This window comes from Hippopotamus amphibius, chromosome 3 (genome assembly GCF_030028045.1).
Source record: "Hippopotamus amphibius kiboko isolate mHipAmp2 chromosome 3, mHipAmp2.hap2, whole genome shotgun sequence".
In the NCBI taxonomy this organism is placed as follows: domain Eukaryota; kingdom Metazoa; phylum Chordata; class Mammalia; order Artiodactyla; family Hippopotamidae; genus Hippopotamus; species Hippopotamus amphibius.
This window is the reverse complement of record NC_080188.1, coordinates 138,687,433-138,701,849: the sequence shown is the minus strand read 5'-3', so window position 1 is coordinate 138,701,849 and position 14,417 is coordinate 138,687,433. Positions and strand designations below refer to the sequence as shown.

General features: G+C 48.7%; 1 protein-coding gene across 2 annotated transcripts in view; it reads right to left on the bottom strand.

Annotated features, from left to right (window-relative positions):
- Nucleotides 1-14,171, bottom strand: part of RCSD1 (RCSD domain containing 1) — a 67,850-nt gene extending 53,679 nt beyond the window's left edge. For both annotated transcript variants that reach the window (XM_057728021.1, XM_057728022.1), the window contains exons 1-2: nt 13,825-14,171; nt 13,179-13,362 (exon numbers count right to left, since the gene is read on the bottom strand). In XM_057728021.1, coding sequence (XP_057584004.1) covers nt 13,179-13,362; nt 13,825-13,904 — 264 coding nt within the window. In that variant the 5' untranslated portion in view covers nt 13,905-14,171. The remainder of the gene's footprint in view (nt 1-13,178; nt 13,363-13,824) is intronic.
- Between the last annotated feature and the right edge of the window lie 246 nt (nt 14,172-14,417).

Here is a 14,417-nt window from a genome sequence, read left to right as displayed (position 1 = left end):
TACCCTGACTATTCGAGAAACCAGAAAACCCCTGTTGGCATATGAAGGCACTCAATTCCTTCAGCCCAGCAGGAAGCTCAGGGCTGATGTCAAGCCGGGAAGGGCTCTGGATGGTTAGCTTCTCAGGGTCCAATCCCTGCCGCTCTCTTTGCAATCACAGAATCCCACCCTGTTCAGCTGCACCCCAGCAGGGGCCCCCCATGCAGGTGTGAAAGGCGAGGACAGGTCAGGGAAGAGGCGACCAATGTAAGCAAGAAGGAGGAAGAGGAAGGTACGCCACACTTCAGTCGGCCTGCCTTCTTCCCTTTCCTACCTCCTCGTTTCACCCGCTCTACCCGGGTGAACCACAGAACATACTTGAGGTCTCCCTTTCTCTGAAATGCACTTATTGAGCCAATGAAACTCCCCTCTTCTCGCAGGCCTTGGATGCCCTGTGAGCCTGCAGCTTGGATTTGCTATTCCATGCCTAAGGCTCCCCCAGGGCTGTTTCCTTGGTCCTAGTCTGGACTTATGTGGGTACTATTCCAGCACTGCCTCCAAGGACCAATTGCCTACAGAAGTCCAGAGGGCTCTCCCAGTGGAGGTCAGCGCGTGGCATGCACTAACGGCCCCTCTATCCCCTCACGCTGAGGCTGAGGAGTACTTCAGGTGTCCTCTTGTCCATCCTGGTCCCAGGCAAAGCTGCACCAAAAGCAAAACAGGCCATTCTCTTTCAAATGACCATAAAAACTTCATTTATTCAATAATCATATCACATCATATATGTGCCAGGAACTGTCTAAACGCTTTACACAAATACTGTTGGCCCCTTCATATCCACAGGTTCTGTATCCTTAGATTCAACCAACTACGGGTCAAAAATATTCAGGAAAAAAAATTCAGAAAGTTCCAAAAAAACAAAACTTGAATTTGCCACATGTCAACAACTATTTACATAGCATTTACATTGTATTAAGTATTATAAGTAATCTAGAGATGATTTAAAGTATACGGGAGAAGGTGTAGGTTATATGTAAATATTATGCCATTTTGTATAAGGACTTGAGCATCCACAGAATCTGGGGGGGGGGGGTCCTGGAACCAAACCCCTGTGGATACTGAGGTACAATGGTATTAATTCATTTAAGCCTCATAACAACCTAATCATGTAGGTTCTATTATTATTTCCATTTTACAGATGGGAAAACCAAGGCACAGAGAGGTCACAAGCTAGTAACTGGCAAAGTCGGGATTCAAACCCAGCTGTCTGGCTCCTGGATCTGTGTTCTTAACCCCTACATCATGCTGCCTCTCCATGAAGCAATATGAAGCATCCCTGTGTTCATTCAAAAGGGTGTGTTGATACATCCAGTTGACCCTTGAACAATGAGGGGGTTAGAAACCCCCTCCTTCCTCCAAAGTCGAAAATCTGTGAAAATCCATGCATAAACTTCATAGTCGACCCTCTGTATCCAAAGTTCTAAACCCATGGGATTCAACCAACCGTGGATCATGTAGGACTGTACTATGATGTACTTAGTGAAAGAAATCCAAGTATAAGTGGACCCATACAGTTCAAACCCATGTTGTTCAAGGTTCAACTGCACCATGTTCATTGCAGGATACTAGAGCCAACGATGGGAATTTTTAGAGCTTTAATTTAAGAGACATGGGAAAGGGCTTTGACAAGAAAGTGTGGCAGAATTGTATTTTCCTATCACCACCGCACAGATCAGAGCCTCTTTTGTGTGTCCTTTTTGGTCCATAATTGAAGCCTTAGCTCTGCTTATACTCTCCAACATCACCTCTTTGCACTCACTCTGCCATCTTCCATTAGGCAAAGACAACGCCAGAGCTTTCTTACAGAAGACACACTCAGGTTGTTACAATTTTGCAAAATATTCATTTAATAATTTAATAAATATTAATAGTCATACCACCATGACTTTATGGGATATTTTACCTTTCCAAGGTACTTTCATAAAGTACTTTATAAAAGTACCTGATTTATGATGCATGAGTCTTACTTCCTTTTTTAAATAGCCCTGTAAGGTGGGGAAAGCAGGTACCAGTTTACAGATGGAGGGATCAACCAGAACCCTAACGCTAGTTACTGACTCTGGACCTGAAACTCAGGTCTCATGGTTTATCTCTCTACACAGCATCCTCCTTGGCTTATCCCAGGTGCAGTCATCCAACAAAGGAAACCTAAAAAGAACAGAGGGCAGGGGCTTCCTAGGTGGCGCAGTGGTTAAGAATCCGCCTGCCAATGCAGGGGACACGGGTTTGATCGCTGCTCCAGGAAGATCCCACATGCTGTGGGGCAACTGAGCCCGTGTGCCACAACTATTGAGCCCATGTGCTGCAACTACTGAAGCCCACGCACCTAGAGCCCATGCTCCGCAACAAGAGAAGCCACGGCAATGAGGAGCCCGCACACCACAACGAAGAGTAGCCCCCACTCACCGCAACAAAAGAAAGCCCACTCACAGCAAGAAAGAGCCAACACAGCCAAAAAAAAAAAAAAAAAAAGAACAGAGGGCAGAGGATAGCCTGCAGTCCATTTCCTTCAAATTCCACTGCCTAATGCCAATGTTATTTGCAGGCTGACTTTCACTAACCCCTTCCTTAAGCACCAAGGGCAGGGCTTATTTACAGGCTTACGGAGGGGAAAAAAAAAGTCAATTCCAACTGTTATGTAACCATATGTAGAAAAAGGGATAGATTCCCTATTCACTACAGGGGAGCACTTCCAAATCAAAAAAGATGCCTATAAGCTGTCTCTCTTGATGGCATGGTCTATGGGACTGGCTCTTCTGGGGCTAAGATATTTGAGAAACATTTTAAACAGCTTCACCTAATGGTTTATGTCTGTTTCACTGATATGTTTACCTATAGAAATGGGGCGTATATTCACCCCGACTTCCCTTTTAAACCTACCTGCCCCCCCCCTTATCACACCTCAAAGCATGAAGAGCAACTGAAATCACTCAAAACATTTTTTTTGTGCTTGCAAAGCAGCTTTCGTTTTAATCAGGAAGAACACCTCCTACCATGAGAGTCGTGTAAGTATCGAGTGAGCCCTGAGTGGCACAGATAAATGGTCAGCCTTCACACCTCTGTCAGCCTGAAAGACACAAGTCTTACTTCCAGACCAGCTCAAAGATCATCTGCTCTGTGAAGTCTCCTAGGATTCCACCAGGACCCCAAGGATGTTCACAAAACATATCTAGCTCCCATCACGTGGGGCATGTGGGAGGACGGCACTTCCTCCTCCCTGTGGTTGAGTTGATGTGGCTAGTTCCAACCCTTCCAGGCCAGAGCCACGGCCGGGGCAAGTCCTTCAGCACCTTCCCTCCCTCTGCTGTGATAACTGACAATGTTCCCTAGGGTAGCTGCTCCGTCAACTTGGGTCCCAGAGGGAGGACAACAGTGACACGGAGCAGAGCCCCCAGCCAACCCTCCAGAGTGAGAAAGAAGCCTTCGTTGTTTTCGGCCACTAAGACTGTGGAATTGTGTTACACTATAGCCTTCCGGGACTGCTGCAGTCACCTGTCCTCACTCGTCCAATGTGACTGCTTACACACTGTCTTTACAGAGCCAATCACGTTGCTCTGTAATCACTGCTTCCGTTTCTGCCCTGCTCTCCTTCTCCAGACTGTATGGATCTTGAGAGCGGGTACTGTGTCTTATAAATCCTCATTTGGTAGCTGCTGAGTGCACGTCCTTAAATGAGTGAGTGGAAGAACACATGAATAAGGTATTTGATGACAGAATATCAAATGCGATTGTATAAAGTGTAATTGTACAATCTTGCCAGGCACAATCCTCTCTGAAGGTGGAGACGATCCTGGATAATCTTTTTTTTTTTTTTTTTTAATGTAAATTTTTTTTTTTTTTTTTTGCACATGGGCTTAGTTGCTCCGCGGCATGTGGGATCTTCCTGGAGCAGGGATCAAACCCATGTCCTCTGCACTGGCAGGTGGATTCTCAACCACTACGCCACCTAGGAAGCCCGATCCTGGATAATCTTAAGCAGCTCTTCCCAGCCTGCTGGTGCCACAGGTATCCCACGGGAAAGGGACCAGAACAGGGGGAGGTGACCCTCACAGCCACGTGGGAAGGCTCCACAGCACCGGCAGGCCTCCTCTCCCAACTGTGGCTCTGAACAGAAAGGGCTGTGGCCGTGACCCATGCCAACAGGGGTGTATGCGGGCTACCCCAGAGACAGCAAATCAGTCACACAACAGTAATCAATGAATATTCATTGGTTATTCACCCCCAGGGCAGTAGGGGCAGGAGTGTCACAATATAGCCCAGCAATAACCAAGCAATGAACCTACCAAGCCCAAGTCCCCTGCCCTGATAATGGAGAGCAGGTTGTCTGCTGTCATGAACTAAATGGTGGCCTTCCAAAAAGATATGATCACTTCCCAGTCTCTGGAACCTGTAAATGTTACCTTCTTTAATAAAAGGATCTTTGCAGATGTAGTTAAGGATTTTGAGATGAGGAAATCAACCTGGATTATCGGTGTAGGTCCTAAATCCAATAACACACGTCCCTCTGAGAGACTCACAGAGCAGAAGGTGACATGAACAGGATGCAAAGATTAGAGTGGCCACAAGCCGAGGAAGCCGGCAACCACCAGGAGCCATAGGAGGTGTGGAATGGATTCTTCCCTAGGATCCCCTGCGATATCTTAACTTCAGATATCTGGTCTCCAGAACTGTGAGAGCATAGATTTCTGTGACCTCATCTGTGGTCATGTGTCACGGCAGTTCTAGCAAACTCATGCATCTGCCAGCTCCACTGGCTTTAGATGCGCATCTGGGCAGCACATAGGCATTCATTCTATAGTAACCCTGAGCACTGGCATCCCTCTGAGTCTCCCATTCATTTCCAAAAGGTCTTGGAATCATCCTTGTTCTTCTCCTCCTCCCAAGTACTTCAATTCAGGCTTTTGTGAGGGGATTCAGGCATGACTAGACAGCAGGGGCCAAGGACTCCTCCAGAAAGACCCCTTGAGGGCATCAGAGAAAGGAAGGCTAGTAGGACAGGGTGTAGTACTGCACCTGGCAGGGTGGGACCCTCTCAGACTCATCTCCGGATCTCTTGGCACTTGTTGCTTCAAGCAATGATAAAATAGCTGTTCCTCTCCCCGCCCATCTCCACCCCACCCCATCCCCCATAATGGTGCTTGCTAGGTAAAACCGAGAAAACCCAGAACCACTGTTATGGACTTGGGAAGCTTCAAGAAGACTACACACAGAAATGCAGAGACAATAAAGTAATTACGAGCTGATCTGGACAGATGGATCACAAATGCCCTGTAGAAGGGAGGTTCCTGTGCTGGGAGCTAGAAGACCTTCATCTTAGTTCTGACCTTCCTGCTAATTGACTTTTAAGTGTGACCATCAGTATATCACTTACGTCAGTTTGCTCACCTTTTCTTCTTTTCTCTTTTTTTTTGGTTGTGCCATGAAGCTTATGGGATCTTAGTTCTGCGACCAGAACCAGGCATTGAACCCAGATGCTCAGCAGTGAAAGCACAGGGTCCTAATCACTGGACCACCAGGGAGTCCCTCATCTTTAAAATGAAGGAAATGAAAGAAATTGCTAATATTCCTTCTTGCTCTCAAAACTCTAAGCTGTAAAAATGAATGTTTATTTACACTTCACTCTTGCCACAGATGTTGGTACTAGTTTCACTCAAGAGACACAAGTGGAGCCTTTCAGAAGCCTTCCGGATGTGTAGATGAGGACCCAGAGTGAAATCTGTGCCAGAACTTGGAAGCCCCAAGCCTTGAGCTACCAGGCCTGCCTCATGGCCCTGAGCTGGAGGAGGACTGGCCAGGTTGAGGGGCCTGTGGTCTCCCTGTTGGCCCATGCTGTGGGCACTGTGGGGGCACCCAGAGCCTCTCCAGTGCAGGAGAAAGTACAGGGGCCAGCATCCCACCCAATAGGGTGGGTTCAAATGTTGGCTCTTCTGGTGATCACCTTCCAGACCTTGGGCACATAATTTAATCATATTAAATCCTCAGCATCCTCATCTAGAAAACAGACGGAAGAGGACTTCATGAGGATTAAAAAGATAAACTTATGCAAAACATCTGTATAGAGCAGGCGTTCAACAGGTGGCAGGGATCACCATGACAGCAAGCTTTAGGTTTCTCCCAGTGACATCCGTATGCGTGCTCAGAAACGGATTCCCCGCTACCCATAAAAACACATCTCAAAAGCAAGATAAGCCAGGAATCTGAAGCCTGGGAACGTATTTCAGCCATGGAGGTGGGGGTGGGGGTCCTCCATCAAGGTGGGAGAACCGTCCCTCTGGCTCATGTGCTTGGAATGAACTACTGCGGGTAAGGGTCTCGGGGGGAGGCCCCAAGGAGGCCAGAGGCCCTCCATGGCATGTTGTGAGAGATAAATTCTCTGTGACCTCTGGTGTGGGTGCTTGGGTTGTGTAATGGCAGCCACAAGGCTCAGCTTCTCGTTTCTGCTGCACTGTTTGCTGCTCCCAGCCTGGGCTAAACACATGGTTGGCTGCTATTCCTGGGCCCACCTCAGCTTGCTGCTGTGCTGCCTTTGGACAAAGAGGAGAAATGCTGGCTTTTCAGAGCACGCAGAGAATGTGTGACCACAGTGAGAGGAATGAGTGGGGCTGCAGGCAGAGGTGTGAATTGAAAGAGATTTTTTCGTGTGAATGTGGTTTACTCCCAGAGGCCTCCTCCTGTGAGAGAAGGCAAGAGGGCCTTGGGGGTGACCAAACACATTGCCTTGGGTCCTAATTCAAACTGGATATCCTCAGGGAAAGATCTTAGGTGCAGGCCCCAGGCAGAGGGTGTGCATCATTGGGTTGAAATCCCCTGTTAGCTATGCAGCCCGGAGGGGCAGCCAGGGGGTCTGGGAAGAGCCTCCCTTGCAGGGGGAATCCCCAGCAGAGGAAGCAAGTTTTCTCCAGCTTCCATTAGAGAAGCTGATTTTGAACTCCCACACACCTGAGAGCTTATCAAGATACAATCTAGTATTTTCTTACATTGTGTCATATGTGTGTATCTTGTTTCCCCAAATAGAAGACAGCTCCTTTTATGGCAGAAACTATAACAATATTTCTCGGAATCCCCCAACTTCAAATACCTTTACCTTGGTTTTAACTCAAGATTAGTTAAAGCTGCTGGTACCTCATACCATGTTGTTTCTAGCATCAGTGCTTTGCTTGTCGTCCCTTCTGACTGGAAGGCTCTTCCCAATTTTCTGCACTTGGTCAACTCCTATTCATCCCTCCAGACTCCACTTAGAAACCATTTGTCACAGGAAGCCCCCCTGAACCCCAGCCTGGGTACGACACCTCTCTTCTGTCTGCGTGAACTTGGACTCCTATTCTGCACTCACCTGTAGGTGCTTGCCCCCCGTCTTAGACCTGAGCTCTTCAGAGACCAGCACGGGGAAACACTCATCTTTACATCTCCACTGCCTGGCAGACAGTACGGCCTCAATGCTTGGCTGCTGGACCTAATTAAAGAGCTAGTGTGTGGTGTCCTATGACTTGTTATCAATCGATTATGGAAGATCCAGCTTGGGAGAGAGCTGGGGTTGCTACCCCAAGGCCAAGAAGGCGGCCCTGATACAGTGCAAACAGGCTCAAAACGAAGGGCTGGAGAGAATGTCCAGTTCCAAGGTCTGGAACTTCTCAGTGCTCCTAGCCTAGGGTTCCCAACACTATCCATTAAGGATGGGCTCTGATGCATCTCAGGGGGTTCTCTTACAGACGTAGAGGCCCTGCATGCCCATCTCACTTTCTTTAGGGAGGCGCTGGGGCTTGCAATTACAGAGGCTGGAACCTCTTCCCTGAAGATAAGATTTGACCCATGCAAGTGAGACTTTACAGGAGAGCCTCAGAGGCTCAGCATTCATTTCCCACAATGCCCAGGAGACAGATATTCAGGAAACCGAAAAGGAAAAAGATGGGGAGCTCACTCCCCAAAAGACCATGGTATGAGGGCAGTGTCCCCCCTGATGTGATTCAGGTAGGTCCGCTGGCGAGATGAGCCCCTGTAGGGCCCTAGAGCAATAATACTGATGCTGCTGACCAAGCCTTGGTGCTGTATTAGCAGTTTCATGGTATCTTCTGCACAGAGAGATTAGAAACATCTACCTAACTCTCTGAAGGCCAAACATGAGGTGGATATTGATTTTGTGATGAAACTGACCATTCTACTTCTTAAAGTTTAGGCTGAACTACTCCCCAGGCCAGAGAAAAATTACCAGCTCCTGGCACCTGGGGATTTAGGCACTTTTAATGGTGCCTAAACCCCCAGGCAGCCTCAGTCTCTACCGCTTGCTTTCTCCTTTACATAATGGCAGTTAGAGATGGTTCCACCCAGAGCTTTGAGATGTTCAGATTCTAATAAGCTGAGTAGAGGTGGTCAAGCTGACTCTGCAAACTTAAAACTATTACTTTAGGAAGGCAGATCTGCCTTCAGATTCCTCTGGAACCAAAACGTCCTCTTGAGGCCCTGATAAGATTACCGGGCTGCTGAGCCGCCAGTGTTCAGATTTCCCACGGAACCGCGCTCGCAGCCTGGCTGCGAGGAGCTGTGCTGTGGATCGGGCTCTGAAACCTGACTCCGCTCCAGGAATGCACGCTCACCCCCGCCTGCGACAGCGCCCGGGCCCTTCCAGGCTGCCTACCCCAACTCCCCCGTCACTGCGGTCCAGTGAATGGAAGTGTCTGCTAAGTGGAAGCCGGTGAGGGTCCCACAGAGGGGAGCCAGACAGGAATGTGGGGGCCAGGGGGGTGCCTGTGCAGGCCTGCAAGTCCACCGAGCCAAACTCCAGCTCCCAGAAGCCAAGCAATCCCTAATTATGACCCGCAGGCTCCAGCCAACAGCCAACATATGGCTCAGTGACAGGCTGGGTCCAAAACCAGCAAAGGCTGTTGGTGAAACTGTGGTAGAAGAAATTTAATGAAGTACGGCAATTCCCTGGCGGTCCAGTGGTTAGGACTCTGGCGCTTCCCCTGCAGGGGGCATGGGTTCGGGTTCAATCTCTGGTCAGGAAGCTAAGATCCCACATGCCAGGTGGCCAAAAAAAAAAAAAAAAAAAAGAAAGTTAACGAAGTAAAAAGATATCATTGAAGAAGTAGGTTACAAAATGAACACACTATATGTATATGTACCGGTATGTACACATACACACATACCTGTCATCAGTAATACTGATAGTCTGTGAGGCTGAAAAGACATGATAGCCTGAAAATATTTAACTAACATTTACAACACAAGGTCTGCTACATAATACATGCTCAATAAACACGGAATAAATGGAGGAATGACAAGTAACATCTGGAAAGGACTTGCAGTTACCTGAGAAAAGGGCTCATTTACCGTCTCCATCTAAATTAGAAATTCATTACTTGTTCAGTGGCAAAAATTAAACTTTTTCAAGCACTCTCAGGCTATTTGGTAGTACCTACAATTTATATTGAAGCAACTAAGAATATTAGTTTAATTTTGATGTCCGGAGTCTCCAGTTGTTTCTTTACTATACACTTCTCCCTTTTGGGTTGCTATCCAGAGTAACTTCACCTATTATCTCTTCTAGAGAAGAATCATATTTTCATCATAGGAGGCCTATAATTCTCATGGAGTGCTGGACATGCCTGCTTAGAACAGTCAAAACTAACATATCTAAACCTTGTTGTTGTTGTTGTTGTTTTAAATCTGATCTTTCTCCCATCTTCAACCATTTATTTACTCATTCAACAAGCATTTGAGTGCCATCGGGCCCTAGAGATATAAGATATGGTCCTCGTCCTCAAGGAATTTTCCAGGGAGAGAGCCAGGTAAGCAGACAGTTTCAGTTCTGCCTGGTACTCTAATTCGGTTTCAACAAAGTGCTCTGAGAGTGCTGTAGAGTCTGAGGGCATCTGTGAAGGCTTCCTGAGGTGGAGATATCTGAGTTGCAGGCTGAGAGGGAGAAGCCTTCTCTGTTTCTGTTAATTCATTTATCAAGCAAACTCTTCTCAAGAAATTATATGACTATCTAGGCACCGTGCAAATCTCTGGAGACCTAAAGACCAATAAGACAGTCCCTGCCTACACAAGGCTTATAAAGGTGTAAAAGCAGTACTACCATTCTCCTTGGCAACTTAGAGAATTCTATTCATCTGGGCACCCTGGCAAGCTCAAACACAGAAGTCATTTCTGGTTTCTCCTATAACATGTGGCCTTTACTCTTCCATCTTTTCCATTCTTGCTCTCCCTCAAAGTCAGAATATGCCTGGACTCTTAGAGAAGCTCCTGGGTCTGGTTTCCTTGCTCACTCTACGCACTGGCATTTCTGCCATACCATCCCTGCTACATGGTGGCCGCCATCTTACTTAACACCACTCAGAGCTTCCTGCTGTCCATGGGGCAGAAGCCAGGACCTTTCACTATTTGGCCTTTGAGGCTGTAGCTCGCCTCTGCCTAAATTAGAAAAAGGCCTCCCTTTGGGGCATAGCTAGGCAAGGAGACTTTTTATGCAGAAAAAGTAACCCTTTCTTCCAGATGGCTTGAATTCCAGCTCCCACTCACCCACTTGGCCGGCATCCACTATACTCGGAGGCCCTGTGGTTTTTATCTTATTAGTTTCGTTTTTTTCTCTCTCTGCTTCCCCACCTTCCTCTCCAGCCAACTGGCCTACTTTCCTGCACAAAGCTGGCATGTTCTCTGGGCACCCATTCCTTACGCCTTCTCCTCCTTACCACCCACCTTTCTTTTAAGATTTCTTTTGAATCTTACATAGAAATACTAAAATACTGTAGAACTTATGGTCTGCAACTGCCATACCTTTGGCACTTATGCATTTGGAAATTATATACATGACAAGATACAATGGTAAGTCTCACTTTCCCTATTGGATTGTGAGCTTTTAAAAGGCATCTTTATGTTGTTTATTCCAGAGAACTTAAAGAGGGCTGAAGTAATGATTAATATTGTTGATAACAGTAAAGTAACTTAAAAAAAGATTTCCCAAAGACTTCCAATAGGTAGGTGGGCTCTAGAGAATGAATGTTGAGAGTCTTGTTGGCCTGGTTTAAATTCCTAGTACTGCGAAGTAATATAACTCAGTTTATCACCAAATATAGTGGTCCCTGCATGTCTCAAAAGTGGGTTTCACCTCTCAAAAGAGGGTTTTACTCTGAGATTTTTCAGGAATTCCCAAATCCCACTCCTGCATATCACATCCCATCATGAAAAGTTTACTTCCTGGCTTAGAAACCTCACTCCTCCAGCCTTTTGATTTCCTCTTTACTTCCTTTACCAGTGCTAGCAGTTGCAGTTCTTTTTCAGGGATTTTGACAAAAAAATTTAAAAAGCAGTCACTGCCAACCAGCAAATCCATGCCCTGTACAGACTCTGTGCAAGCTGACAGGCTTCCTGGCTTGCCAAGCAATGCCCCCATCTTGGTAGAATCCCCCATCAATGACTACACATCTTGGTCTGTAGACCCGAGGACCTTCTATTTTCACCACTCCCCAAACACAGGAAGTTGCTTAGGCTACAGTTTCAGGGCCTCTGCCACACACTGTTCCTTCCTCAACTGAGGGAGAAGAACGTACCATTGGAAGGAGCCCCTTGTGTCTTCCGAGAACAAAGTTCAAACTTGCATTTGGCCCTCAAGCAGCAAGCAATCTGCTTTTAAGCCTAAGACTTGCTTTGCTCTTATCTTCCACCCATTTCTGCAAGAGATTAGACAGGTCCTAAAACATACTGCGCCTCTAGCTGGGGGGCCTGAGGCACCCCATACTCTCAGAGGAGGAAACCCACTCCTAAAGCAACGTCTTCAGGAACCTTCACTTAGCCTGTGGCCCTCTCCCTCCTCTGCCCTGAAGCTGTAGCCAGACAGAGATCTTATTGCTCTGGGCTACCTTTGAGTAGACTGTGAACACCCACTGCTGGGTTTCCTTCCCACCCTTTCCCAGCCCTAATCTGCCCAGAGTTTCCCCAGTTTACAGATGTTTCCAGAGGGTCCGTCTCAGCCTCTGGTGGATCCCAGAGGCGGTCCCCTGTATTTCGTAAAGCCCCCCTAAAGGTGATCCCTGAAGACAACTGGTAGAGCTGAACGCTTGAATGCAGCGGCCCAAGACAGACCTGCTGCCCGCACAGAGAAGGCACGGCGCTTTGAAGGCCAAGCAGTGAGGTCCGCTTAAAAGAGCCAACCTAGGCTCTGGTGTAGAGCCAGGAACAGGCAAGAGCTAGCAGAACTGACTGAATCTTGAAAGTGCTGACCACAGCCTTGGGAGCAGCAGTTCAGCTTTAGAAAAGGGTGAAAATCACCTTGGAAGCTAGACATTTACACCTCTTTTCTTCTTTTCAAAAGCAAGCCCAAGTCGGGCTAAGACTGGAGTAGGGCTGAATGTCAGGTCTTGGTTTCAAGGGGAAACCTGTGGAAGCCTCAAGATGTGGAGAAGGCAGGGACGAGGGGAACACGCCCAGCCACTCCCTCCCCGGAGGGTGGTACTGGATCCCACTGGGTTGGATAGGTCCCAGGAAAACCCCAGGCAGAGCAGAGGTGGGCCTCACCCTGGAGCCCCCCACAGACATGCGACCAGCCCATCCTCATGCACACGGGGACAGACAGGGGAGGCTCAAGTTTGATCAGAAACAGTGCCGTTTGCCCACGAGGGGAGCTTTGCAGAAAGTTCTTAAACATGTGACACACAGAAGCAGGACTTGAGAAGAAAGAGAGCGACGGACTCTAAAAAGTCCAATTTTCACCGAAAAGGGAAGCCCACACACTGGCAGGAAAGTGCCCCACGCGAGCAATTCTCTTTCTCTTTCAATACCCATCTCTTCAGATCCAGAGGCTTCTGCTTTCTTGAGAGCTTTTGCTCGCACCTTTGTCCCTTTACGAAGTTTACAGCACCGAACTTTTTTTTTTTTTTTTTTTTTTTTCTGAAGCATTTAGGTCCCCAAGCAAAACACCTGGATTTCCAGAAAGGCCCCTCCTGTCTCCCTGAGGTCTTCCCCCACCGACCCCCTGCCTGCCCGGAGGGGTACCCTAGGCGGGGCCAGGGGCGAGCCTCCGCAGTTGGCCAGGAGGCGTGGGAGCGGCGGGCGGTCGCCGTGCTCCCGGGCGGCAGCAGTGAGCCCGGTGCTCCCCGCTCCCGCTCGGATCCCGGCCGCGCTCGCCGCCCCGCCCGCTGCTTTACCTCCATGTCTCCAGGTGCCGACTCGGCGGCGGCCGCGCGCGCTCGCTCGCTCGGGCCGGGGCTCGCGGTCCCCGCTCTCCGCTGGGCTCCCGCCCGGGCCGGGGGCGGCTGCGGCGGGCACAGCGCAAGTGGGCGGCTGCGCGCCCGGCTCTCTGGCTGCGGGACTGCCCCGGCCGCCCGGGCCCTGCGCTAGAGAACGAGGAAGGAGGAGGAGGAGGAGGAGGAAGAGGAGGAGGAGGAGGAGGAGGGCGAGGGAGGGCGAGGGGAGGGGTGGGGAGCGGGGGAAGGAGGCCGGAGATCAGGGTTTAAATTTAGACACAAATCTAAACAGATACTGTCCCCTCCCCGGGCAGGACTCAAGCGAGAGAGCCACGACTCCATTAATCTTTCCAAACATGGGGATGGGACACAGCCGCCTGGCCCCTCTTTCTCGCGAAGTTTCTCCAAGACCCTGGTCTTTGCCTCGGTCGGTGTCAGTCCTTCTCAACCTCTCCCTCCTTTAACATGCCTCCTTTCATTTTGCCCTAAAAGGTACAGTCGTGCTTTCATTCTTTTTATCTCCCCTCTTTTCTATTTACTTTTTATGTACATCCCTACCCCTTTCTTTCCTCATTAAAAAAAAAAAAAAATTGCAGTCACAGCATACCTGATTTTCCTGGGGTTCCTGGGCGGAGAGTAAGAACCTTCCCTGATGGATACGTTGCTCTCCCACTGCCCCACCCCCATCCCCCAAGAGCGGCTGTTCAGACAGTGCCTTCAATGCTCAGTGTTGGACGGACTCGATCACCTTCCCCTCTGTCATCTCTTTTCCTCTCCACCTCTCAGTCTCCCATTTTCAGGAAGCCACTCTCAATCTATCCATCTCTCATCTGTGTATCAGGAAGAGGAGGAGGAGGAGGCGAAACACAAGGAATCCAAGCAAAGTTTTCCAAGCTCCCTGTAGCGGTCTATCTTTCCCTCTCCCTCGATTTGATTGATGCATTCAATTTTGTGGAATTTCAGCTCCCACAAGCTGCTTGTGGCTAAAGGGCCCTTTTGCTGGTCCTAAGTGTGCTCTAAGAAATAGAGCAAAGGGCAAGATCATGCACATCCGATTCCCATAGGCCCAACATAGCACTCCTCCCCCCAGCGCCACCCCAGCTCACTGAGCGGCAAAGAGGCTGAAGAAAACAAGGCTGCATGGGAGGCACAGGGGAACTGGAATCTGGAGCCTCTCTCTCTCTGCTACCAGTTTATATA